Here is a 27566-nt window from a genome sequence, read left to right on the forward strand (position 1 = left end):
TCCAGATAATGGATCCCATACCTGTACAAGCTACTGTTTTATTATTACACAGAAAAAGGAAATACATTTTCAAAATTTGGATTATTTGGATAAAATGGAGTGTATCTAGGGTTGCCATCTGGAAAATCGGGCAGGATTCTCTATGATTGACCCGGCGATCGGGCTTTCGCCAAATCATAGCCCCACCCCTGACAACCACTGCCCGCCCCTCCACATCATGGACCTGCCCCTCCGTGTTACGGCCCCACCATCTACCTGGTCTCCACCGGGATAAAAGTCTATGGGAGACAAACTTTCTGTAATTCTGAGCCTTTTGTATAACGGGTTTCTGGATAACAGATCCCATACCTGTAAAAGCTACTGTTTTATTATTACAGAGAAAAAGGAAAAAAATGTATTTTATGCTTAAATAGAAGAAAGATACATACCAGTATTTTCATACAAAAACAAAAAAATGGACAGAAGGTTTTACCTTGTATCAAAAACAAGAAAAGCTGCCAAGTATCTGTGACCGGTGCACTGATCACTCCACCACAAGTGAAACACAGTTTAAATGAATAAATAAGAGGTTAACGTTGCAGTTATAATTCTACAGTGGATTTGTAGGTGGTATTATGGAAGCCAGATCCTCTCGGTTGTTTGATGAAGACATATTGCAAGAGCTGCGTGAAACCTTTTCCATTTTCTGGTCAATTTAGGCAGGTATCTTGTTATAGTTCTGCCATTGTGAATTATACAGTATCTTGGCCGTAGGAGATATTTACTTCATGGTTAGCCTTGGCATATTCAATGGAACAGCTTTGCTTTAACACAATGTTCTGGGAAGGTACAGTATCAGTAAAGTATGTGAAAGGGGAGATAAGGAGAGTTCTGGTCTTGACTTGTGTCTCCTGTGTGGCCCACTATTCCAGCATCAATCTCTTCCTCTCCCCATTCAAGGCTAATGGTTCTAAGGCGCTGCTGTAAGCATATTTTACAGTTAACCCTTAGGGCAATGTGACTGTACTAACCAATGAACAGTTTGTTGCCATGACATGTGATCATTACCTAAGTTGTATAAACCTCAAGTGTATATAAGTGTAACGTTGCCTACCACTCTGAGCTTGCTTCCATACAACATTCTGTACCACTTTAACATTTGTCTTTCCCACCTTTCTGGACTTTAACAATTTAATTCTGAAATTATCCAGGGACCGAAAACTCCTTTGTGGTTGGACCATACCATGTTACAAGATGCACACCATGGTCACAAGCAGTTGGACGTAAATCATGCAGGTACCTACTATTGACATTATTATTTTCTATCAGAAGTCTGTGGAAATCTCACTAGTTACGGTATTGTTGCATTTATTCTGTTCTACCACTTTTGTTTAGATCCTTTTCTCTGCTTTACACTTGCTTTAAAGGGGAACTAAGCCCATAACCAGCAATATGTGTTTTGGAGATTGAATAATAGGGAATAAGATAACCTAGCCATGCCAATGGTAGAAGTACGGCAAGGACAGTGTGTTCTACCGATAGTGCTAGCATGATATACTGAATAGAAGTCTGCTTTCAGTGTTTGCTTTGGGACATATAGGACTATGTTAGGGAAATGCAAAATATCAGGATTTGTAAATCTCATGGAGAAGTTGTTTATTTTTATCTGCTTTCATTCTGTGCTGCAGTCAGTCAGCTCCCCTATCATCTAGACTTTCTCAGCATGAATAATAACGTTTCAGTTACACTGATAATCTTGCACGAATAAATGAATAAAGCTACAGTCTCCTTAACATCTTGCCGTAGCAATTGTCCCCATACAGGGATGGGATACGGTTATCCGGAAACCCATTATCCAGAAAGCTCCGAATTACGGAAAGGCTGTCTCCCATAGATTCCATTATAATCAAATAATCAATATTTTTTAAAAATGATTTCCTTTTTCTCTGCACTAATTAAACAGTACCTTGTTACTTGATCCCAACTAAGATATAATTAATCCTTATTGGAAGCAAAACCAGTCTATTGGGTTTATTTAATGTTTACGTGATTTTCTAGTAGACTTAAGGCTGACACACATGGAGATTCGGGGAGATTAGTAATCCGGCGACAAATTGCCTCTTCTTCGGGCGACTAAGCAAATTTTGGAAAGATCCATTATCCGAAAAACTCCAGGTCCTGAGTATTCTGGATAACAGGTCCCATACCTGTACTGACGATTACTGTATACTTAAAGGGGTTCTTCACCTTTAATTGAACTATAATATGATGTAGAGAATGATATTCTGTGACAATTTGCAATTGGTCTTCATTTTTTATTATTTGTGGTTTTTTTTATCACCTTTGGCTTTTTATTCAGCAGCTCTCCAGTTTGCTGTTTCAGCAATCTGGTTGCTAGGGTCCAAATGACCCTAGCAACCATGAACTGATTTGAATAAGAGACTGGAATATGTATAGGACGGGGCCGGGATAGAAAGATGAGTAATAAAACATAGCAATAACACAGAATTTGTAGCCTTACGGACCATTTGTTTTTTTAGATGGGGTCAGTGACCCCCATTTGACAGCTGGAAAGTGTCATAAGAAAAAGTCAAATAACTCAAAAAGTATGAAATATAAATAATGAAGAATAATTGCAAAGTTGCTAGGAGTTGGACATTCTGTAACATACTAAAAATGACCTCAAAGGTGAACCACCCCTTTAAAAAAGGAAATTCACTGCAGAGCAGGGCACAAAGTGCAGAAAACATAGCAGATTGTATTGTACACTTTGCATGCACTTAGCTTTTTGCACTTTACACCAGAACCTGCACTTAGTAAATCAAATGACCCTCGCTGACTCTCAATGTGACTTTGGTCTTCTGTGGCAACAACACAATTTTCTTACAAGCCAATTTCTTTTTCTGCCCTACTTCTTGCCTAGCTTTTTGGACAAGCTCCTTTAACTTTTTCTGACTCTGCGTCAAGAGGAAATCTCAGAGCTGACACTCTACTTTCGATGCTTATTTACAAGGGAAGGAAAAGGATCAGCAGTGGAAGGGGAACCATACAGGATCTGCTGTGTAGCAGTTACACCACTACTTCTTTCCCTCTTGCTTTACTGTGAAATTCTTTTATATTTTATTTTCTACTTTAAAGCCATTGCCATTCTGGTTGATATTAATTAGTACTTGGACCACTACTGTTTTATATGTTGTAGGAATGTTTAGTAGTGGTACAAGTAGTATTGCCTTGAGTACAACGGCTACTTGGCCAGGCCCTATACCTGAGCGTAAATAAGAGTGCCTTATAGGACCTGTTATCCAGAATGCTCTGGACCTGGGGTTTTCTGGATAAGGGATCTTCTGTAATTTTGATCTCTATATCTTAATCATAAAAATCATATAAACGTAAATTAAACCAATAAGATTATACCTGGGACCAAGTACAAGATAGGGTTTAATTATTTTTTTTGAAAAAAAAGTCAACTCTAAAAATTTTAATTATTTGGATAAAATGGCATCTATTGGAGATGGCCTTTGTGCCATTCTGAACTTTCTGGATAACGGGTTTCCTGATAACGAATCCTTTACCTGTATTTATAAAAATCTTGTATGTTTAGCTCGTGCTAATAGGGTGCAAGCTGAATCCCGTACCACATTATAGATCTGTGTTATACATCTTTCCTTTATGCTTTTTACTTTCCAATACAACTGATGGAGAGTCTTCCATGTCCCACATTTTGATGCTGTTTCTGGAAAAACCATCAGTTGGGGATGAGCAGTTTTGGTCTCCCATTGGGTCATGGGCCTACAGACAGGCAGACAGAAGCAAAGTGATGCATATTCCCATGTCATGTAGAAAGCCAAGGACTGGCCGGTAACATTGATTACATTGTGACTATATGGCAGCAATAAAAATCTGATTTTATGACTCAGGTGCTAACATTTTGGCCGCAATATGTATAAACGGAATGTGTCCAAATATTACAGTTCATATTAAATCTGTGAAATATGCCTCACCCCCAATTAGGGATGCACCGAATCCCCTATTTTGGATTTGGCAGAACCCCCCAATCCTTTGCAAAATATTCGGCCGAATACTGAACCAAATCTGAATATCTGCATATGCAAATTAGGGGTGGGAAGGGGAAAACATTTGTACTTCCTTGTTTTGTCACAAAAAGTCACGCGATATCCCTCCCCAACCCGAATCCTCAGGCAGAAGGATTCGACCAAATCCGAATCCAGCTGAAAAAGGCCAAATCCTGGCTGAATCCCGAACTGAATCCTGGATTTGGTGCATCCCTACCCCCAATGAATATACAGTATTAATTGAGAATACACCTTTTCTTGGGTGTGCGAGGGAAAAATTGGGGTGATACAATCAGAGTTCAGACTGGAAACCAGCTACAATTACCTGATTTAAAACGAACAAAAAAAAAAAGCAATCCATAGCTGAAAGATAAGAATCCGCTCTATAACTGCAGTTCTGTGTTACTTTTAGCCGTGAACAAGTTTCTGTGGTTTTACATCCCTCACTAAAGCGGATTATCTCTGTTTTCTGGATTTCAGATTTGTTTAATCACTTCGGGTAAATGTAATCATTTCAATTCCACACTCATCTATAACCTATGTGGTTGCCTAGTTTCTTGGAACATTTATTGATGGCTTTGAAATATCCTTAGACAGCAAGTTATGCCTATAATCATCTGATCACTTCTACACTCATTTTACAGCATAGCCAATGACTTCCTAATCTATTATGAACTCTTGCCGGCAGGACTCCTCACTCTTTGGGGCAAATTCCCTAACCGGTGAAAATTTGCCAGCGACAGGTTTGCAACGATTGCAACACTTTGCCAGGCGTAAATTCGCTAGGACAACGCTAATTCACTAAAGTGCGAAGTTGCGTCCAGGGCGCTGAATGCTGGTGAACCCGGTTACCCCGGTTACTTTTGCAGGCTATCACTCTGCGTTTTTTGGACTTAAAGGAGAAGGAAAGGTTTTTGAGTTTTTTTCCATGGACTCATGCTCCTTTTTTGGAAAGAATGCACCAACCTGAGGATCTTTCTAAGTAATTACTCCACCAACATCTTACTTCTATACACACCAATTCTTTGCCTGACATTTTGGCATCTTCAAAATTTTTACACTGGATAAAGGATTCACAAGAAATCGAATGGCACTGCTCAAGAACACTTTTTAAATTGGAAGCAGTGTCAGACTAAAATGTTTAAACACATTAAATATGCCATCTGCTGGCAGACCATCGTATGTCCCCTCCTGCCAAACATCAGGGCAGATTTACCGGATTCGCCAGCGTTACCATTTGCAGGGACTTTGCAGATTTACTAATGGGCGCAGGCGTCACTTCGCTAGTGAAGGAGATAATGGTGATTCACACTCTATCGCCAGGCCAATTTTCGATCTGGTGAATGGACGTTACTCCGTAAATTCACTAAGATGTAGATTTTACTGAACGTTACCTCTTTCACCAGACTTGCCTCCGCCACCTCAGACCAGGTGAAGTGCACTGGAGCTCATAGATCTTCCTCATTCTTCTGTTACTTACATCATATTTTTTAGTGGAAAAGTTTTTTAAAGGACAAGGAAAGCCTAAAATAGAATAAGGCTAGAAATGCTGTATCTTGTAACTTTGTTAAACATCTTTGCAAGACTAAGACTGTGCACATGCTCAGTGTGGTCTGGGCTGCTTAGGGATCGTCATAAACAAAGCTGCTTGAGTTCTGCATGGCTGGGAAGTAAGGCGGGGGCTCCCCCTGCTGTTCATAAGTATGATTGTTTCCCTGCTCAGCAGTTAGGGACCATCTGACAATTCCTATCCACAGCAGTAAATGAAGGGAGAATTTCACTGCATACAGTCAGGTTTCTTATAAAAACAGGAGACATTTTTTAATTAAAGTATATTGGAGATAGGTTTCTTTTTCATTAAAGTAAGTTAAAATGGGATTTTATTTTTTTGCCTTTCCTTGTCCTTTAAAAGCCTTTGCATTGGACCGTAGAGGATAAAAAACTTCGGATTTCCTGAAATCTGAAAATGCTTATGAGCTATCATTATTTATTACCAAGGATTATTGAATTTCTCCTTTTTTTGAAGTAATATGACTCTTCATGTGCAATGTTGCATACAAATGTAGCCGCTGTGTTACATTCCTTGTTCTCAAAACTTGAGCAAGACTATGAGCCCCGGCAGGACAAGCACAGGAGCATATGAACATATACACAATGTACCAGCAGCCTTCATAACACACGTCTGACATGTCTGCTTTGGGCCAAAAAATATGGCACAACCTCTCCTAATACAGCAAGAAGCCTTCCACTGTATTGCAGAAGAATGGTTGTCTTAAACAAACGGCAAACGCGCAGTTTAAATATGTACAGAGAATTAGAAGCTTTAGGTTAAATTCAATGGTGGAATATCCTGTAATTCTGCACATCCCAAAGTGTTTAATACACAGAAAAAGCCATATCCTAATGACTGCTTTTGGGATTTCCAAATATGTAGGTGTTTTACTTGAGGTTCTAAGAGTCTCTCGGAAATTATTCACAAACCACACTTAATATACTGAGAGTGCTTTATTACCAATGAGATTATTAAGACAAAGTAAGACAAAACAATCAGGAGTGCATCAGTCAGGAATATAACAGCCATTGCCTTAATCTGCGATTAATCAGGGAACAATCAAGAATGCCTCAATTCGTGAAATATAACAGCGATTACATAAATTGGCATATAATCAAATATGCATCAATCAGCGATATAACAGAAATGACATCAATCAGCAATAACTTAAAGGACCAGTAACAGTAAGTATGATTTTTTAAAAATTCATTTGTATGCTACAAAAAAAAAACACCAGCACATATTAAATCTTAAAGTCGCTAAGTCTTTATTAAGAAATAACTTAGCGGCACTCGATTTCTCCTCCCTGGCTATCTCCTATAAGGAAGGCAGGGAGCAGAAATGGAGCTCCGCACGATGGTTTGCCAATCGCTTTTTCTGATAAGAAGCGCAAGCGGACTTTCGGTAAGTTTTTTCTTAATAAAGACCTAGCGACTTTAAAGTTTAATATGTGTTGGTGGTTTTTTTTTTTATAGCATACAAACAAAAATGTTGCTGTTACTGGTCCATTAAAGCACTTGGTCAACAACAGATCTTGCTTCCCATGCGCTCACCAGGAGCTGGCCAGGCTTCCAACAAGGTAATGGTGGTCCTACGCTTTTAAATGTGGGCGTTGGTTTGGGCAATCCCTCTCTCTTAAAAGCCTTTACTGGCGGGGGAGGATTCAGCCTTCAAATTGAAACCAATGCTCAGCACACACTGAACACAGGTAATGCTATTATGCAGAGAAATATTTTTTTTTTAAAATAAGTAAGTTAGGGACCGCCATATGGGGTTTACCTTGACGTGGTAGGGTGGCTTTTCAACTTTATGATCATAACTTTGGTAACTAATAACCCCTGTTTTGTAAACATGCACTTGCATTTATACTGAATTATTTATGAGACAGGGGCCCAGGGAAGTGCATTGTAAGTAGCACTTCCATTATATTTAAATATATTTTGATTTAGCCTTGAGTGCTTCCACAATTTCCCTCTAATATAGGCTTCCAACAAGCACATCCAAATCAGAGATCTTATCTTATCATTTATTAGTATTTGGGTACATATTCTGCCCCCCAGCTCTAATGAAGGAAACTTCTCTGAATTCTTTCAGAACTCAGAAACATATTAGGAAGTAAGAGAAGGCATAAACTTATTTGGTCATTGACTAATTGAGTTCAATAGTTGCTCTCGCATAAAGCTTCCTTGTACAAGACTATAGGTTATAAAACTGTCTTGTATAACATATTGGGTACAGCAGTTTAACAATTCTTTGCGTTATATTTCTATTAAAGAATTACTATGAGCCACCATTGATAATTTGTATCAAAGTATTAGCCACAATTAATAAAACTCCTCTCATTGCAATAGGGTAAAAAAATAAAGTTTACTGATGGAGTCTGAATTGGAGATACCAAGGCACATAAGACATGCCCCTCAGTGTTAAAAAACAGTACAGGTATGGGACCTGTTATCCAGAATGCTCGGGACCTGGGGGTTTCTGGATAACAGATCTTTCCGTAATTTGGGTCTTCATGCCTTAAGTCTACTAGAAATTCATTTAAACATTAAATAAACCCAATAGGCTGGTTTTGCTTCCATCTTAGTTGGGATCAAGTACAAGGTACTGTTTTATTATTACAGAGAAAAAGGAAATCATTTTTAAAAATTTGGATTATTTGGATAAAATGGAGTCTATGGGAGACAGCCATTCCGTAATTCGAAGCTTTCGGGATATCGGGTTTACGGATAAGGGATCCTATACCTGTACTTCCAAAGCTAAGTATTGTGGGAGCTGCATAAATAACCCTGCACATGATTCCATGAGGAAACGATGGAATCACTGCAAGGCATCATAAGATAAACAGGACAGTAGTTTTAGACTGGTGATGTGAAAAGCACACATATGTGCAGAAAGCTGCATCATGCATGGGGCTTAAATTACAATATATATATATAGTCGTATTCCAAGGAATGACGCACTCCAGGACTTCATAATGAGATCAAGCAAAGTGAAGTTTGTTTGTCAACGTTTCAGTCAGTCTGGACCTTTCTCAAGACATGAGACATTGACAAATAAACTTCACTTTGCTTGATCTCATTATGAAGTCCTGGAGTGCGTCATTCATTGGAATACGACTATCTACACTATATATGACAGCACCCAGGCAGTAAAACTCTGCTGGATTGGAGTGCACCACAGCCTGAACTGTATATATATATATATATATATATATATATATATATATTACAAAATATTACATAGCTGTAAAGTTTACAAACAACCTACTGTAAATGCGAGTACAGATTATGTTTGCAGCAGAGTTATACCAGTCGTGCCGACAAAAAGTAATACACAGTTGTTGTACATCATTTGCATCTGAGACACACAGATCCTTTTTGTCAGTGGCCTCTGCATGGGATGGACTAATGAAGATAGGATGCCAGAGAGCTGACACTGCACCGGATGATTTCAGAGCACTGGTCTATGTTCTTTTTAATCCTATAAAAATGCTCCACGTACTCTGAGCGTCCAAGAAGTTCCACAAAATCCTCATTGTGTGTTATAACAATAAGCTGAAAGTTCCTCTGTCTGGAGCGACTCTTTATGATCCTGCAGGACAAAGAGAAGATTGCTGGTGCCATTTATGGATCTTTATGCATTCATTAAAGCAATGATTCCCAACCAGTGGCTCACGAGCAACATTCCATGTTGCTTCCAATGGCTTCAAAGCAGGTGCTTATTTTTTAATTTTTGACATAGCAAAAAGTTTTGGAGGCATAAAAAGCATGTGTACCTGTAGTCTGCCAGTCCACATAGGGGCTACAAATAACCAATTACAGCTCTTACTGGCCACCTCTTGGAACTTTTTTATGTTTACGTTGCTTTCTGACTTTTTTTATATTTAAATGTGGCTCACAAGTAAAAAAGTTTGGGGACCCCTGCATTAAAGAAGAAGGAAATTGATTTTCTACTTGGGGATGCCAAAAGTTAGGCACCCCCAAATTATTCTATTTACATATCTGACACCCTGGTCCAGTGCTCAGGAAAAAATTGCTCCGGTCCGGGGGTTCCTTCATAGAGCACCACGGATTGATGGCATCTTCTGGCTTCTTCTTTCTTCTTGTGGCTTTACATGCGCAGTAGAGTGAAAAGCTGAACTTAACGAAAAAACCGTAAGAATAAGCCGAAGAGGATCGCTCAGTGGTGCTCGCTGGAATAACCCCGGGCAGGTGCTCCTATCAGCAGAAAACTGCACCGGCTCAGGGTGTAAGGTAAGTAGATACAATCTAACTTTTGCCACCCCCAAGTTTTTACCCCCAAGTAAAGACACCTTTCCTTCTTCTTTAAAGTAACTGCAGTGTTGTTGACATACATGGTGGGTAATCCGTATCTCCCTTGCTTGCTGCTTTAAGATATTGATGTAAAAATCAGCTACAGGGCAACCATACTGAACTAAAAAAATAACAAAAGTGGTATAAATAGGATACGTTTATTAGCTATGATAATCATAACAAGCTTTCAGCATCCTCCTTTTTCAATATGAAAGCACATGACCGCCAGGTTTGAATTATATTTGAATTCTAGGGACGAGCAAAATATTTTGCAGGGAAAAAACGCCCATAGACTCTTATGTATGGTGAAAAAAAAGTTGCTTGGAAAAACACCCATTGCCTTTAATGTGTTTGGCAAATTTTAGAGAAATGTTTCAGATTCAACCGTATGGAACACTAGTAATTATGGAAAAAATAATCGTCTACTCACTCAACTAGCGCATGTGCCAGAGAATCAATATTTTCATGATCCAAGTTGGTAGTAGGTTCGTCAAGAGCAAGAACCCCACAATTCGAGCAGAAAATTTCTGCCAATGCCAGGCGAATGATAAGGGATGCCAGGACCTAGGAAAATGAGCTTGTGAGTAAACTTTCTTGGTATATGTCCATACAACCCCCCCCCCGTGTATTAGGCTTCCCATGTCCTTTTTAGGTAAAAACAATGTTATGACTATTATGATTTCTGATCAATGTGCCTATGGAGAATAAAAGTATATATTTCTATTTTAGAGTAGTATCGTTCTACAGTAAACCACATTATTTTTACATAAGATGATGCAGGAAAATAGCAATATTAGAGATGAAAAATGCACTTTTCGTTTTAAAATCATAACCAGGCTCTGAATTCGGTGAATATGTAGAGAAAGACAGCAACACATGTAACAGCTTTTTAAGAGGAACATCCTTATAAAAAATGACCTTTTGTCCGGCACTACAATGTCCTCGCATATCCAGTTCAGTGTCGCCTTTAATCATGACTACACGATAGTTGTATGTTCGTCTATTATCTGCTGCGGAAATACCCTCATCTGGCTCTGACTGGATTTCAATATACTCAATATCTGTTGGGGGGGAGGTTTACATAAATTAGGGATATCATTTGCTCCATGTTCTGATCTGAAATGTCAGACATCTGAGTGTGATGTTTTTGTTTTATAGCCATGTGAATGTTTAGTTTCTTGTTATATTTCCAGTGTCTGTTTAAATACAAGCAAGATGACAAGTATAACATGATTACAATAATGTTCTCGTTGTTTTCTACTATAAATCACCCATAGTTCCTTTAAATACTGATTATTCACTCTGTAAAAATAAACCCCTTCCCTTATTCAGGATTCTTCTGATTCTTCTGAGCAACTGTGGTAAGGTAGCTAATCAAACCCACAGACCACAGAGAAGCCCTCTGTAGAAGAGCAATAGCACACGTGGCATTTTGCTGCCAACGGGCAGTTGCGCTTTCCGACGGGGCAGCAAAATGTGGCCTATGTGAATCTGCACATGTATAACAGTCCATTCACATTAGCGCTGACTCATAACGGCAGAAATACTAAGGTTTTGTGTTCCCTGAAGTGGAGCACGATTTTCGATAAACATCAAAATGTCTCCTGTGCCATTGCCCTAATAGTCTCCTCTTTATCTCTAAAACTTCTTCCCACAGTTGCTTGGAAGAACCTGCACTGAGCAGTGAACATTGAACAGAGCAACTGCTTTCACTTGTCTTATTTTCTGCACCAATAGCAAAAACCATAGATTTATCTTCATTAACCCAATAGGCAAACAACCATTTATACATCTTGCTAATGAGTTGGCCTTTGGAAAAATTTCCACCACCTTCCTGCACCCACCACCCCTCATCATTATGTCCACTGGAATATAATAATAACTCAGACAAAAGATAAGGGATAGAAACACGTTTCAAAACGACTTGAAACAGGGATAAATTGCATATCAGACTGTCAAGAAGGTCAGACAAAACCCTGGAGGTCTAAAGGTCCACCACGTCCTTGCACATTTTGAAGTCAATATTCCCTTGGCAAATGTCAACACATATCATTAAACTTCATCATTAAAATCAGGACCCTCTGCTTATACAAATGAAAAGATGTATGGTCAGCACACTGATAAAGGGTGCCTTTAATTATTTCCTCCACACTCCAGATCAAGCGCTGTAGGCCCTGCACCATTAGGGAGCTCCTGGTGTGGGAAACCATGTTGTGGTTCATTGCTACCATTACCAGACCCTGTGTCGTCTTGGGTAGGTCACAAGGAATACTACTGTGATTTCCACATACTCTATGCAATAATTAGAATGAATAATCTCTACATCATTTCTTGAGTCATAAAGATGTCTGTCACTCTTAATAGACGGGTAACATCAAAAAATTTAATTGTTTTAAAGTAATACAAATATAATGCAGTGTTGACCTGCACTAGTAAAACTGTTGTGTTTGCTTCAGAAAGACTACTATTGTTTATATAAATAAGCTGCTGTGTAGCAATGGGGGCAGCCAGTCAAAGGAGAAAAGGCTCAGGTTACACAGCAGATCACAGATAAGCTCTGTAGAAAATAATGTTATCGGTTATCCTCTATTTAAGCTGTGCCGTATAGTCTTTTTTCAATTTCTGCTATTGCTACTCAGCAGCTTGTTTATATGAACTATAGTTTTCTTTTTTAATATTATAAACCAAGTAAAAAAAAATAATGTTTGGATCTATTTTTCTGCATTGTAAAAAGCATTGTAATTTTGAAAATACAATACCTTGGCCTCGGTATGTACTACACCACAGGTCACGGATAATTTTGTTGATTTCCTCCATTTTTATGCTATGGAACTTCATTATCGCTCTATAACATAAGTCACAATAACTTTAGTTTTAATGAAGACAATGAATACAAACTGAAGTGTATATAATGCAACACGTTATGGTAGTATTTAGTAAAGGCACTATTGCAGAATGTATATATATTTAAGAAAATAACAATTTCGAATCATCAACAACAGCACTGACATCCCCATAATATTCCTGCCAGGTGTAAACATCTCAACAGCTCAACATCACAGAACAGCTGCTTATATGGAAATCCCTAGGTCTAAAACATTCTAGATAACAGATCCCGTATCTAGTACAGGTATGGGATCTATTATCCGGAAACCAGTTATCCAGAAAGCTCCAAATTACGGAAAGACTCCATTTTATCCAAATAAGCCACATTTTTAAAAATTATTTCAGTTTTTTCTGTAATAATAAAACAGTATCTTGTACATGATCCGATCTAAGATATAATTAATCCTTAATGGAATCAGAGCCAGCCTATTAGGTTTATTTAATGTTTACATGATTTTATAGTAGACTTAAGGTATGAAGATCCAAATTACGGAAAGATCTGTTATTCGGAAATCCCCAGGTCCTGAGCATTCTGGATACCAGGTCCCATACCTGTACACCTATTTTAGCCCTTGTATCTTTGTTGCAAAGGTTTCCAAAATGTGACTTATTTGTTTAAAATTTAGTCTATGTTGGGTGGCCTTCCTGTAATTCTGAGCCTTCTGGATAACGGGTTTCCAGATAATGGATTATATTACTTTCATTATTCAAATCTATAAGATTTACAAACCAGTGGTGGCTGAGGAGGGCTTTTTCATTATCTTTTTCATTTTCATTATGGCCTGTCAAATGTGTTGTTCACCTTAAAGGGCATGTAAAGTCTAAAATAGAATAAGGCTAGAAATGCTGTATTTTGTATACTAAATATAAACATGAACTTACTGCACCACAAGCCTTATCAAACAAATAATTTATGCTTTCAAAGTTGGCTACAGGGGGTCACCATCTTGTAACATTGTTAAACATCTTTGCAAGACTAAGACTGTGCACATGCTCAGTGTGGTCTGGGCTGCTTAGGGATCATCATAAACAAAGCTGCTTGAGTTCTGCATGGCTGAGAAGTAAGGCGGGGGCTCCCCCTGCTGTTCATAAGTATGATTGTTTCCCTGCTCAGCAGTTAGGGACCATCTGACAATTCCTATACACAGCAGTAAATGAAGGGAGAATTTCACTGCATACAGTCAGGTTTCTTATGAAAACAGGACACATTTTTTAATTAAATTTTTTCTAAATTATTAGCAGTTGATTCAGCATCTGGTCACTAGGGTCCAAATTAACCTTGCAACCTGCAGTGGTGTGAATGAGATTCTGGAAGATGATTAGGAAAGGGCCTGTATAGAAATACAATGAATACAAAGTGATAATAAATTATAATTATTGTCAATAATAATAATAAAATTGTAGCTTCATAGAGCTATATTTTTTTCAGTTTGGAGGTCAGTGACCCCAATTTAAAAAAAAAAATTGATAAAGAATAAAAAAAAAAAAATGTTGGACTGGACATTCTGTAACATAAAAAGTTCACTTGAACTACCCCTTTAACTGGAATGAGGAAATGTTGTACAGGTAGGGACCTTTTATTGAGGTTTTCTGGATAATGGATCTTTACGTAATTTGCATCTACTAGAAAATCATGTAGGCTGGTTTTGCTTCGAGTAAGAATTAATTCCATTTTAGCTTGGATCAAGTACAAGGTACTGTTTTATTATTACAGAGAAATCATTTTTAAAAATTTGTATTATTTGATTATAATTGAGTCTATGGGAGCCTTTCCAAAATTCTGAGCTTTCTGGATAGTGGGTCAATGTGTACTGGCAGTGATGATGCTAATATAATGCTAAACAATCTTTTGGAAATATTTCCATAAAGCCTTTGCAAAACCTTAAATGTAATCCACGCTGCTGGTGCCAGTAAACGTTCTGAAAAACTAAAGTTAATTCCTTTTCAGTTTCTTGATTTCAGACCAATCAGATGCCAACAACATCAGCAGGGGAAAGGTAACACTGATAATCATGATAAAATGTATTAGTCAACATTTCCTTTCTGCAGACTAAAGTATGGATGTTTAAAAATAAATTAACGTTATTAATCAGGTGAAGTGTCAAGGTAGCAGATTAATAGTAAAATGCATACTCAGGCAAATTTGGTTCAAGATGAGAGGCAGGTAGCTGTGTGTGTATACTCTGCCCAGACATTTCCATGTAAGACTAAAAAATACTAAGGAAAAAATATACACCAAATTAGAAAACATAGGGGCCGATTCATCAAGGGTCGAATATCGAGGGTTAATTAACCCTCGATATTCGACTAGGAATTTAAATACTTTTAGCGCAAATCCTGCGATCGAACGATCGAAGGATTATTCGTTCGATCGAACGATTAAATCCTTCGAATCGAACGATTAAATCCTTCGAATCGAACGATTCGAAGGATTTCAATTCAATGATCGAAGGAATATCCTTCGATCAAAAAAACATTAGAAAGCCTATGGGGACCTTCCCCATAGGCTAACATTGACTTCGGTAGCTTTTAGCTGCCGAAGTAGGGGGTCGAATTTTTTTTTAAAGAGACAGTATTTCGACTATCAAATGGTTGAATAGTCGAACGATTTTTAGTTCGAATCGTTCGATTCGAAGTCGAATTAGTAGTCGAAGGTCGAAGTAGCCCATTCGATGGTCGAAGTAGCCCAAAAAAACACTTCGAAATTCGAAGTTTTTTTAATTCGAATCCTTCACTCGAGCTTTGTAAATCTGCCCCATAATGTTGGAAATCACAAAAAAAAGTTCTATACCGACATAAAAGAATGCAGGCTAAGTACCTTTAAAGTGATTGTGTATCTTCAAGGCTTCTTCTAATATTCTTATTATAAAGTAGGGGGTACATTATTTCTTACCATCATCATTTATCATCATTTATTCATATAGTGCCGACAAGATACGCCATGCTTTACTTTAGTTATAACAAACAGGGAATAATGGTGGATAATAAACAAAGGTTTACAGAGTACAATAGGATTAGAGGACCCTACACATAAGAGTTTACAAACTAAAGGTTAGGGTACAATTGAGACATTAGGATTTAAGAAACAATTTTGTGATGTATGATACAGCAATGATTGATTAATTAAGGTACATTGAATAAGCTTCTCTAAACAGGTGGGTCTTTAATGAGCATTTGAAAGTTTGGAAGGAAGGAGAAAGTTTGACAACTCGAGGCAGAGAGTTCCAGAGAAAATCAGAAGCTAGAGAGAAGTCTTGTAGATGAGAATGGGTAGAAGTGTTGAGATGAGAAGCGAGGCGAAGGAGTAGACAAGTAGAGTTGGGTGTCATCAGCATAAAGGTGATACTGAAGTCCAAACGAGTTTTCCTAGCGAAGTAGTATAGAGCAAGAACAGCAGAGGGCCTAGAACAGAGCCTTGAGGAATGAAAGAGCAGTGTCACGAATGCCGGCTGTGTAAAGAATGTCAAGGAGGAGCAGGTGGTCAACTGTGTCAAAGGCTGCAGAGAGATCTAGGAGGATTAGTATGGAATAGTGACCTTTAGACTATACCAGTAGAAGATCATTGGTTACTTTGGTGAGTGCAGTTTCAGTTATAATAAACAAATATCACTAAATGTGATACAAGTTCCACCATCGTGGAGTGCTCAACCTGCAAGTTTGAAAGTGTTGAAAGTGTCACCACTTGTTGAAAGTGGTGGGCGCTGCACCAAAAGTCCCCTTCCTTGCACAGGAATAAAGTCAGTATATACGTCATCTGTTATAATTGGTGCTTAGTGATGCCACTTCTATCACATTTATAGACAAAATCCAGAAGCACACCAAAATAAATTATTTATTTAGCCCATAAGCATTCATAAAAGGCAACATTTAGGATTGATAAAGGCCCCGGGGGAGCCCTAAACGTTGCCTATTGTGAATGCTTATGGGCTAAATAAATCACCTATTTCACTGACTAATTTATTTTGGTGTGCTTCTAGATTTTGTCTATAAATGTGATACAAGAAGCATAACTAAGCAACAATTATAACACATATCACTAAGCACTGTACAGAAGGATATAATTTACAGGTTATTAGAAGAATGTTAGACATCACCTTGGATGCTCATGACCTACACACTCTCTACCTGCAGCTTTGTGCTTTTACATGTCCACATTAAGCCTTGGTAAGCCTAATATTCTTATATTTCACACATGGGGTTTATTATACCTTAAAGCTTTTTTTTTTTATTGACTATAAGCAACGTCCCATTACTTCTGCTCCACAACTCTGGCCCTATCAGCTAGCAATGTGAAATCATAGAAAAGAAATTCAAGTAGTAGATTCACTGCCCTGATTTGTCAGCTTAGGGAATAGATGTACTTGACTTGATGTTGCACAGGAATTATTCACATCAGTGCATTGGTTTGTAAAGATGCAACGCACAATTCTAGTGAGGACACATTAGCCAATCACAATGCAGATACAGATCAGCAATCATCATAAAATGCAGCAGCCAATAATATGCCAATTTAAATCATTCAAGGACTTATAGGCACCTAGGTCAATGAGACATAGGACTATTACCATACAAGAGTTCTATATTGGCTGTTGTAGCTTTACAAACTGGTCAACTAATGGTCAGGCTCACGATTCAGATTAAGTGCTAGGAAGGCATGAAATGCATCAGAGGCTATGCACATGTGTGTCGCTGTCTACTAAATAAAAGACTATTGCTTTGAGTGAATGTCACATCTGATAGACCTTCCAATTAGCTAATAACAATCTTATTAACAATGATAATTGATCGAATACAATACTCTACACCAGGGATCCCCAACCTTTTGAACCCGTGAGCAACATTCAGAAGTAAAAGGAGTTGGGGAGCAACAACAGCAGCTCTTGGGTGCCAAATAAGTGCTGTGATTGGCCATTTGGTAGCCCCTATGTGGATTGTCAACCTAAATTGAGGCTCTGTTTGTCAGTACACCTGTTTTTATACAACTAAAACTTGCCTCCATGCCTGGAATTCAAAAATAAGCTCCTGCTTTGAGGCCAATGGGAGCAACATCCAAGGGGTTGGTGAGCAACATGTTGCTCACAAGCTACTGGTTGGGGATCACTGCTCTACAGACAAATCTCAGTCAGGGAGCCATTACTAACTTGATATGCAAAAAAATCATTGAAAGGGTCGGTTCAGCTTTAAGTTAATGTCACGTATGGCTCCCTGGTCATGGCTCAATCTTCCGCCTGTAGCAGCCGCCTTTGGCCTCGGGAGGAGCCCTCAGCTACTCAGATGCCGCTAGGTCTTACCTTGAGAGGAGCAAAGCAGATGTTCTGAACGAGGAAAGAGGCATGTGCGTTTCCAAGGTTTTGGACAACGGCAACAGTTCAGGGAAGAGATGAAAAGCGAAGTCAGGCAAGCCGGGGTCGGTACAGGCAGAGTTCAAGCAAGGTCAGACAGGCAGTGGTTGGCACTGGCAGAGTTCAAGCAAGGTCAAACATACAGGCATCGTTCAAGGAATTGTCAGGCAGGTAAGGGTCAATACCGGTAGATTTCAGAATAGCCAGGCAGGCAAGGGTTAGGATTGACAGAGTTCAGAATAGTCAGACAGGCAAGGATCAAAACTGGAATCAAAACAGACAGGAATTGCACCCAGATACTAAACCAGTTAGACCTAACAACAGGTAATGAGTTTGGATTCAAAGTCCCTATAAATACTTGAATTTCGCACCACCGGGCAGATGTCCCCACCAGCCCGCTAGACCACCAGGGTGAGATGTTACAGTTAACTTGTTATAGAAAGGCTGATTCTAAGCAACTTTTTAATTGGTCTTCATTATTTTTTTTTTCTAGTTTTCTAATTATATGCCTTCTTCTTTCCAGCTTTCAAATGCTTAAATATAAATGCTCTTAGAAGCTACAACTGTATTGGTATTGCTATTTTTAGCACCCATCTTTCTATTCAGGCCCTCTGCTATTCATATTTGTCTCTTAGTCAAATCAGTGCATGGTTGCTGGGGTAATTTGGACCCTAGCAACCAGATTGCAGAAATTTAAAATTGGAGAGCTGCTGAATAAAAAGATAAATAACGCAAAAACAACAGTTAATAAAAATGGAAACCAATTGCAGTCTGTCTCAGAATAGCACTCTCTACATCATACTAAAAGTTGATTTAAAGGTGAACAAACCCCTTTAAGAGTCCAGCTGTGCCAACATTTCATTTGGGTGCTTTGGTTTACCTCTATTACTTCATAAAGGAAATAAACATTGAGGTGGCTTGATAATGTCTAACTGAAATGCACCTGACTTTTTAATTGTTCATGTGTTAGGAAAATAAGGCACAACATAAAACACAACTTAGTGAACAAACAAAAGTTGATCCTAAAAAGCATGTTTGTATATTTAAAGGGGGAAAACAGAGAAGAGAAAATTCAAAAAAAGGCAAAATTAGATGAAGGACAAATGAAAGAATGATGTTTGGAAGAATGAAGGAGTAGAAATGAAACTGAGAAAAATGTATAAAGTCAAGTAAATAAGGTGGAAATGGTTACTAAGAGTTTTTTATACACAAAATTAGACACACTATTCCTAGAAATGAAACCAATAGTAAGCATATTGAAGAACAGATGGGAGTATGTATTTAATCATTTATCCTTTTATCTGTATATAACAGATTTCTGATGACTATTGTAGGGGACTGGTAAATGTATCCCCTTATACATTGCCTTCCAACAAAGATTGTGCCCAAATGGTAATTCCCCACTTCCTGGGTCATAATATCACTCATAGCTATCCCAGGTTTGGCCACTAGATGTGCTAGTATATATAATGCTGAGTCATGTGGCTTCCGGAGATTCTGCCAGAGGCTTTGGTCAGGGTTGTTTCTTGAACTTCTCCTAAATGTATTTAAACCTCCCATGGAGCCATCATTAATCAGGACTAGTAAGGGGTAACTAAATCCTGTAATAGCCTCGCTAAGGGAAAAAAACGCCAGATTAGGGCTACCTACATTGAGCAGCTTTGGGCTCCACCGAGGTGTGATAGAAGGAACTAGATCCCAAGGGCACTGTTGCCTAGTTAGGGAACCAGAGACAGGGCAATAGGGGCTGAAATCGATCCCCCCTGGGTATCCCATAAGAAGTGTCCCCAGGGGAAACAGGAGAAACTCTGGGTAGATGGATATTCCCCTCTCAAACACTATTAAACAGAAGACTCTGCAATTGGTCTGCATTGTGAGTATGTCGACCACTGTTGCCCATTCTTTTACTGTTACAGTGGGTTATAGCCTGCCTCTACACCATTGCGAGGGCTTGCTCCCTGAGAATAAATATCTAATCCAGGGCACATATTGGAAAAAGGCTACAAGTTGGAGCAATGGTGCTGCTCATTTTTCTATAAGCTTACATTATATTAAATTGCCAGAAGAAACTTCATATAATTATAACCTCCCCCATCTCCTCTACCTACACAAGTGCACCCCCGGTACCTCTCATAATCATATGGAAAATAATAAAGATATTGGTCTGTGACCCTACAATACTCACTGGTCCATTGTTTTAAAATAAATATCCAGATCTTTGATGGCAAGCTCAGTTGTTCTCATTACAATCATTTTCTCTCTGTATTCTTCTTCAGCATCTTTGTACTTTGGCTCATTTAATTCATTCTTGAAGCGTAAAATCTCATCCTCAAATCCTTTCTGTCGTCCAAGTGTTAGGCTGTGGTTAGTTTTCAGAGTTTCCCTTTTGTTTTCCAGCTCTTGATATTCCCTGAAATGCAAGCGAATGGATAATGAGTTGCTTACACTTACTGGGTAAGAATCTGAAACATACAGAATATGATAATGAAAATTAAAGGTAGCTATGGTGTAACTGAGAAGTCATGTTAATTCATTCTTTGCAAGGGCCTATATTTTTTTAAAACAGAGGTTTTAGTTACATTTTAGTTATGGTCACAGACTTACCATGTCATACCACTTCACTGTAAACTTTATAAGGTGGCCCTAACTATTCACCTCTGTCCATACTTTTTATTTCTTTGTGGAAGTGTCTCCTGACCAATGCACTGGTCGCACAGGCTGATTCTCCCCAGCTGTAGCTTTTGTATGGGAGGGATCTCCAAGGCAAACACCAATTGCTAAAGGCATAAAACCACTACCGAATTACTAATAAAACATGGGTCCAGAGAATGTGTATGTAGAAAGTCTGAAGTACATTTGGCCATTTCATTTGAACTTCCATTGTAATGTACTTATACTTTAATTAGCCTTGGAGTGCTCCCACAATCCATTTTATATGTTAAAAACTATAGTCATGACAAGATAAACATGGAATGCAGCATGCTTACTTTTCCATTTGCGTGACTTTCATTTGTCCCATTTCTTTGAGAAGTTGGTCTCGTTCTTCCTCCACCTGTTTAAGCTCCTCTATCCGTTTTCTCAAAGTTAAGTTGTCTTGAAGACATCTTTCTTGTATCTGTGCATTTTTTGGAAAACAAAAAGGCTTAATTTCACCCAGGGCTGGATTTAAAAACGGTGTGCCCCTAGGCCCCTCCTCGGAGCCACCCAGCCAATACCTTGCTTGCTTGTAGGCACCCACCTCTTGCCCGCATGCACCCCCCTCACTGCAACCTTTCCCCCCCCCCACCACAATCCTCTTACTCCCCTCTTGGCTTTGCTTCCTCTTGCCCTTTCCTGATCGCTTGCACTGAGGACTGGGTGGAAGATTTAAATATTGGTCAATCCCTCACCCAGTCCCCTGTGAAGATGCTTTCAGCAGATATAATGCTGCCCCCCAATCTTTGCCACCCTAGGCCCAGACCTTTGTGGCCTGATTTCACCTCAAATACCAAAAACCTAAAACTAAATATTGCATTGCCTCAAGGAAGTGAGAGTCCAAGACAAGAAAATAATATTATTTTGTGACTCCGACAACACTGGCAATGCTTTCACTACTTCACCAGATTGCCAAATGGCAAGTAGTGATGGGCGGCTTAATTCGGCAGGCGTGACTTAGCGTCGCATTTCACCGCCGGCAAATAAACTTGGGAAATTGACACGAAAATTTGCCGGCGTCAAAGTTCTTGACACCGGCGACAATTCCGACACCAGCAAATTGACGCCGACATCAAAACACATAAAGGGTGAAGATGAAGATGAGTTCCATCTTATTTGTGTATGTTGCGGGGGCAGGTTTGTTTTCTGAAAAGACTGGCACACGTGTCCCCTGGCATTTAAAAGTTATTAAAAGGGGAACTCCGGCTTCCAAACCAAAATTTTATAAAGTGGCCCACATAACACAGAAACCACTAATAGACCCATCACAGTTACTTGCTTCTTCAAAAAGTATGAATAAATGCCATTTTCTATGCTGAAATCCAGCTGGTTATCAGTTCTTCTCCTTCTGCATCATTTGAAATCCTGGCAGGGAAGGAGGGACTGAACACTGAATTTGTCACTGAAAAATTGTAACAACTTCTCCACAGCTTACAGATAACATGCAGGAACTACATAACCCACAATGCATTGCACTGTGATGTTACCTTCCTTATTGAAATCATGTGTGCAGGGAATTGTGGGGTTTGGAGGATGCAGGCTAAGAACAGATTTTTTTAATTGATTAATTGTATATTGTAAAGTTGCTTGAAATTATGTTTACTTTTCAAAAAGCTCAAGTTATTTTTGTGTGGAGTTCCCCTTTAACTATATAATTAATGACAATATTGTAACTGTATTTATTATAAACAGATTCAGGAAGACATGTTCATAATACATAAGGGAAGAATTCCCTTTGTAAATAATGCTTACTTATACTATGACTGATGTGCCTGTAAATACATTACATTTTTGTGCATGGGCCTGCACTTATAACATGGGGTAAAGCACAAGTGGTAGTGTGATGGAAAGCTCCCCAATATCAGCCAAAACACTGCATTTTTACACAGAACAGGAAGAAGGATACCAGAAACCCAACCATATTTTGTTGTAATGAAACAATACAGATAATTGCTTTTCTGAGACACCGCGCCCCTGCACCCACGGAGGAAAGATGATTCTCAGTCTCCCAACCACATCAGTGCAGCTGTCATTGGCCCCACTCTGCAGATTGTTCTTGTGGCTCCCCTCGGTTCCAGCAACAAAGAAAACAGAAGGAGACAGCAACTTTACCTGCAATTACTTTTCTGACGAGAAAGAGGGTTGAAATAAAAAAAAAAAAACGCTTCTTACTTTCTGCGTGTCGATATCCTGCCTAATAGTGACCATCTCTCTGTTTATTTTTTCCTTCAGCTCTTCGCACTCATTCAGTCTCACAGTTAATTCTTGTAGCTCGGATTCTTTTTGCTGCAAATAAAAATATCCCAATTTGTACATTTAACAACAATATATATATACACACACAAATAAATAAAATACCTCCTTAAATTCCTCCTTTCCGTCTTGAATATACTTTTCAATATCCTTTGTATGCAAATTGATTTTTTTCACTTTTTCCTTAATGTCATTAACCTAAGGGGAAGGGGAGAAGAAAAAACAATGAAAATCAGAATCATTTCACACTAATAGCAAAGCACTATCAACTAAACTATTTTTATAAATTGACATGTATATGTTTGAGACACAATTATTGGGCCCATTTACTAAGGGTCGAAGTGAATTCAAAGTGAATTTTTGAATTCAAAAACTTAGAATTTCGAAGTAATTTTTGGGTACTTAGACCATCAAATTGGCCACAATTAGTTTTGAATTGAAAAAACTTAGAATATTCAACCATTCGAAAATCGAAGTACTGTCTCTTTAAAAACTTTGAATCCGACACTTCGCCACCTTAAACCTGCCCAATTGCTATGTTAGCCTATGGGGACCTCCTAGAACCTATAGCCATTAAGTTTTTAGAAGTCAAAGTTTTTTTTTTTGGAAAATTGTTCGAACGATCGATTAAATCGTTCGAACGACTTCTACGATCGATCGATCGAACGATTTTAATTCGATCCAAAACAGCTAAATTCAAACAAAAAATTTTTTTTGAATTTTTTCAATTCGATGGTCGAATTTCGAAGCTTTAGGACTTCAAAATTCGACCCTTAGTAAATGTGCCCCTAAATGTACAGCCATGTGTTGATCTTATTTTCTGCATAGTTTTAAATGGATGTATTTGCAATATCTTGAATCAATCAATATAGAACAGTGAGGCTGAACACGCTTTCATTTTCTAGCTTCCGAGCAAGCATTAGAGGAAAAGGCAGTTAAACAAAAACTCTTGCATAATTTCCCCCACCCTGCCTTTTTGTAATCAGTAAACCTGAGATACATGCAAGAACTGGTATAGGTTTGGGGCAAAACGTTGAGGCCCCTGCACGTTTATCGGTGCCACCGATGTACATCCACTTGCATATGCAAGCAATTTTTAAACAGGCACTTTGTATATAGTGTGAAATAAGGGAATAAACATTTGCTGAAGACAAACTATTTAGAAGGAAAGAGTAAAGGAAATCCATCTAAGATAACTTTGAGATTGCTGAACAGAACAAGGACAGAAACAGCACAAACTGATTCAAACATGATAAACATTTTGGAAGCTTTAGTTATTGTAAATAAAGGGTGAGAAAGTCTAATTATTTTTTATGGCAAAATAAAATACCAACAGGTATTTTAAAGGACAGTATTGCTCCAATGGCAGTCATATCAAATGGTGTACTTCAACTGGCACGCATTGTGCTAAAATGCTAAAAAAAAAATTGTTAGCTTTAGTTTTTGAAAAATAAAGGTCAGAAATTATGTCGATTATGTTGGAAAGAAACAAAACTCCTTCGACAGATCTTCGACAGGCCAGTATTGGTCCAACAGCAGCCATATAAAATAGTTACATAGTTAGTTACATAGTTAAATTGAGTTGAAAAAAGACAAAGTCCATCAAGTTCAACCCCTCCAAATGAAAACCCAGCATCCATACACACACCCCTCCCTACTTTTAATTAAAATTCTATATACCCATACCTATACTAACTATAGAGCTTAGTATCACAATAGCCTTTAATATTATGTCTGTCCAAAAAATCATCCAAGTCATTCTTAAAGGCATTAACTGAATCAGCATCACAACATCACCCGGCAGTGCATTCCACAACATCACTGTCCTGACTGTGAAGAACCATCTACGTTGCTTCAAATGAAAGTTCTTTTCTTCTAGTCTAAAGGGGTGGCCTCTGGTACGGTGATCCTCTTTATGGGTAAAAAGGTCTCCTGCTATTTGTCTATAATGTCCTCTAATGTACTTGTAAAGTGTAATCATGTCCCCTCGCAAGCGCCTTTTTTCCAGAGAAAACAACCCCAACCTTGACAGTCTACCCTCATAATTTAAGTCTTCCATCCCTCTAACCAATTTAGTTGCACTTAGTCTCTGCACTCTCTCAAGCTCATTTATATCCCTCTTAAGGACTGGAGTCCAAAACTGCACTGCATACTCCTGATGAGGCCTTACCAGGGACCTATAAAGAGGCATAATTATGTTTTCATCCCTTGAGTTAATGCCCTTTTTTATACAAGACAGAACTTTATTTGCTTTAGTAGCCACAGAATGACACTGCCCAGAATTAGACAACGTGTTATCTACAAAGACCCCTAGATCCTTTTCATTTAAGGAAACTCCCAACACATTGCCATTTAGTGTATAACTTGCATTTATATTATTTTTGCCAAAGTGCATAACCTTGCATTTATCAACATTGAACCTCATTTTCCAGTTTGCTGTACTTCAACTGGCACACATTATGCCTTCTATTAACATTCAGCGACACCTTCACTACTTTGTACTTTTTCCTGTGCCTCTCTGTAGCTTGATTCCTTCCTCTGTAGAAGCGCCTGCTTTTCTTGTTGAAGTTTCTGTAAAGTGGATTCCAGTGGGAAAACCTGCTCCCTAGATTCCTGATATTTGGAGAAATCAAGAAAAATGGTCATACAGTACAGTGTTAAATATGAGATAAAGTAATTGTGCACATGTTTCCTGTTGAATCAGCTGATGCTGTTCTAGTACTAGAGTCTGGTGTATAAGACTTTATGATGTTACGGTGTATCTTATTGTGTTATGGAGTTCCCTTCCTGTTGTGTATTATAGCAATCACTCCTGCAGCTACTTGTCTGTGTGTTTCTCTATATTACATGGGCACAACATACAGTATGGACAAAATTCAAATAAAATGCTAGTAGATTGCAGCAAGGTTTTATTGTGCACTTTATACGGTACATATCTACTTAAGGTATCAGGGCCAGTGTCTCTTAGCCTGTCAGGTGTCTCCAGGACCCACTCTAATCAGTAAGGGGACCCATTTTTAGAAAAAAAAAATCCTTAGCCTTAAAAATAAGATCATAAATAAAAACTCTTCCACTGAAACACATACAGCATCAGGCCTCAGTGCAATACATCTGTATAAATATCTTTGGCCTTGAGAATTGTATCATCCATCTAGAACACCTTTACAAATAAAGTTATTTATGGTACATGGCACTCAGGGTCACTGCAAAACCCATTAAAACACTTTTTCCAGTTCAGTTGGTCTCAGATTGTTCACCATAGATTAAAAATTTTCCAATTATTTTTTATTTACTATTTGTTACTGTTTTTCTAATATTGAAGGTTAAAGTTTAATTTTTCACCTTCTAAAACAGCTCCTGACTCTTTAACTGTTCTAAATTGATATATTTAGTTGATACATTTGTTATCTTTGAACCTGCTGAGCTGAATCTCTGAGTTTCATTAAAGGAGAAGGAAAGGCTAAAATAAAGTAAGCCTTATCAGAATAGTCTATATAAATACACCAGAAAACCCTCAAAGTAATGCTGCTCTGTCAAAAGAAACACCGCATTTCTTTCCTTCTATTGTGTACACATGGGCTTCTATATCGGACTTCCTGTTTTCAGCTTAAACCTCCAGGGCTTGGGCTTGAGCATGCTCAGTTTGCTCCTCTCTCCCTCCTCCCCTTTTGTTTATGCAAAGCTATTACTAAGAAGTGACTCATGCCATAAATTAAATGTAGATGAAATATCACCTCTAAATGTAGAAGTTAACCAAACCATATTATGGGTTGCTAAAAGCCATCCATTTGTAGATAATGCAACTATTTCCTCCCTTTCATTAAGTTTATTTTATTTATATTATACTAGTGACTTTTTTTCCTTTTAAACAGGTCCTGTGGATCTACAATCATTTCTCCACCTTTATCTCTATGGACAAACAATGAAGCTCAGTCGTCAGCTCGACATTTTGCTCTTCCAACTGTTGCCGCTGCTGAAGATTACTTGAAATGTGAAGCTTTTCTGCTGTTAGCTCATTCACTCTACTTTTCAGTTGCTGGACTTGTTCTTGCTGATTTTGTAAGTGGTTTTGCAAAAGCTCAATTCTTCTAGAAACTGCAAAAATAAAACGATATGCACAGATACACCATCTACCAAAACTTGTACGCACACAGCATCACTTGGGGTCCAAACAGAGAAAGGCTAGGGTAGTGAGAAACATTTCCAAGAAGATGGACAGCTCCAATACAGTAAGTGGGACTTATCCAGGTATTATTTTGGAATAAAGAAGGCATTATCTTGGAATAATATTTGTAGGCAATAACAATTCAGCTGAACCTAAAGTTTAAATCTTATCCAGAAACTAAAGGGATAACATAAATTGGCAATTTAATAGAATAAGACCTGGGATGGATGAACAATAATCTTTTGTGGTGTAAAAATAGATACAAAATTTACATTCTTTAACTAAAAAGGACCTAGGGAGTAGGAA

The 27566-nt window shown here is 38.3% G+C and overlaps 1 protein-coding gene and 1 long non-coding RNA gene across 3 annotated transcripts in view; one reads left to right on the forward strand and one right to left on the reverse strand.

Moving 5' to 3' along the window:
• The first annotated feature begins 1090 nt into the window (after window positions 1-1090).
• Window positions 1091-27219, forward strand: LOC121402217. Its single transcript, XR_005966698.1, has 2 exons — window positions 1091-1275; window positions 26968-27219. It is a non-coding gene; the product is annotated as an uncharacterized LOC121402217 (long non-coding RNA).
• rad50.S (RAD50 homolog, double strand break repair protein S homeolog) overlaps window positions 8668-27566 on the reverse strand; it is a 60230-nt gene continuing 41331 nt past the window's right edge. The window contains exons 17-26 of one of the 2 annotated variants that reach the window (XM_018256194.2): window positions 26997-27190; window positions 25598-25708; window positions 23201-23293; window positions 23015-23128; window positions 21136-21263; window positions 20334-20558; window positions 12680-12765; window positions 10839-10981; window positions 10351-10484; window positions 8668-9198 (exon numbers count right to left, since the gene is read on the reverse strand). In XM_018256194.2, the coding sequence (XP_018111683.1) occupies window positions 9012-9198; window positions 10351-10484; window positions 10839-10981; window positions 12680-12765; window positions 20334-20558; window positions 21136-21263; window positions 23015-23128; window positions 23201-23293; window positions 25598-25708; window positions 26997-27190 (1415 nt within the window). In that variant the 3' untranslated portion in view covers window positions 8668-9011. The remainder of the gene's footprint in view (window positions 9199-10350; window positions 10485-10838; window positions 10982-12679; window positions 12766-20333; window positions 20559-21135; window positions 21264-23014; window positions 23129-23200; window positions 23294-25597; window positions 25709-26996; window positions 27191-27566) is intronic. The other variant, XR_005966697.1, reaches the window with a different exon arrangement.

This window comes from Xenopus laevis, chromosome 3S (assembly GCF_017654675.1).
Source record: "Xenopus laevis strain J_2021 chromosome 3S, Xenopus_laevis_v10.1, whole genome shotgun sequence".
Classification (NCBI taxonomy): Eukaryota; Metazoa; Chordata; class Amphibia; order Anura; family Pipidae; genus Xenopus; species Xenopus laevis.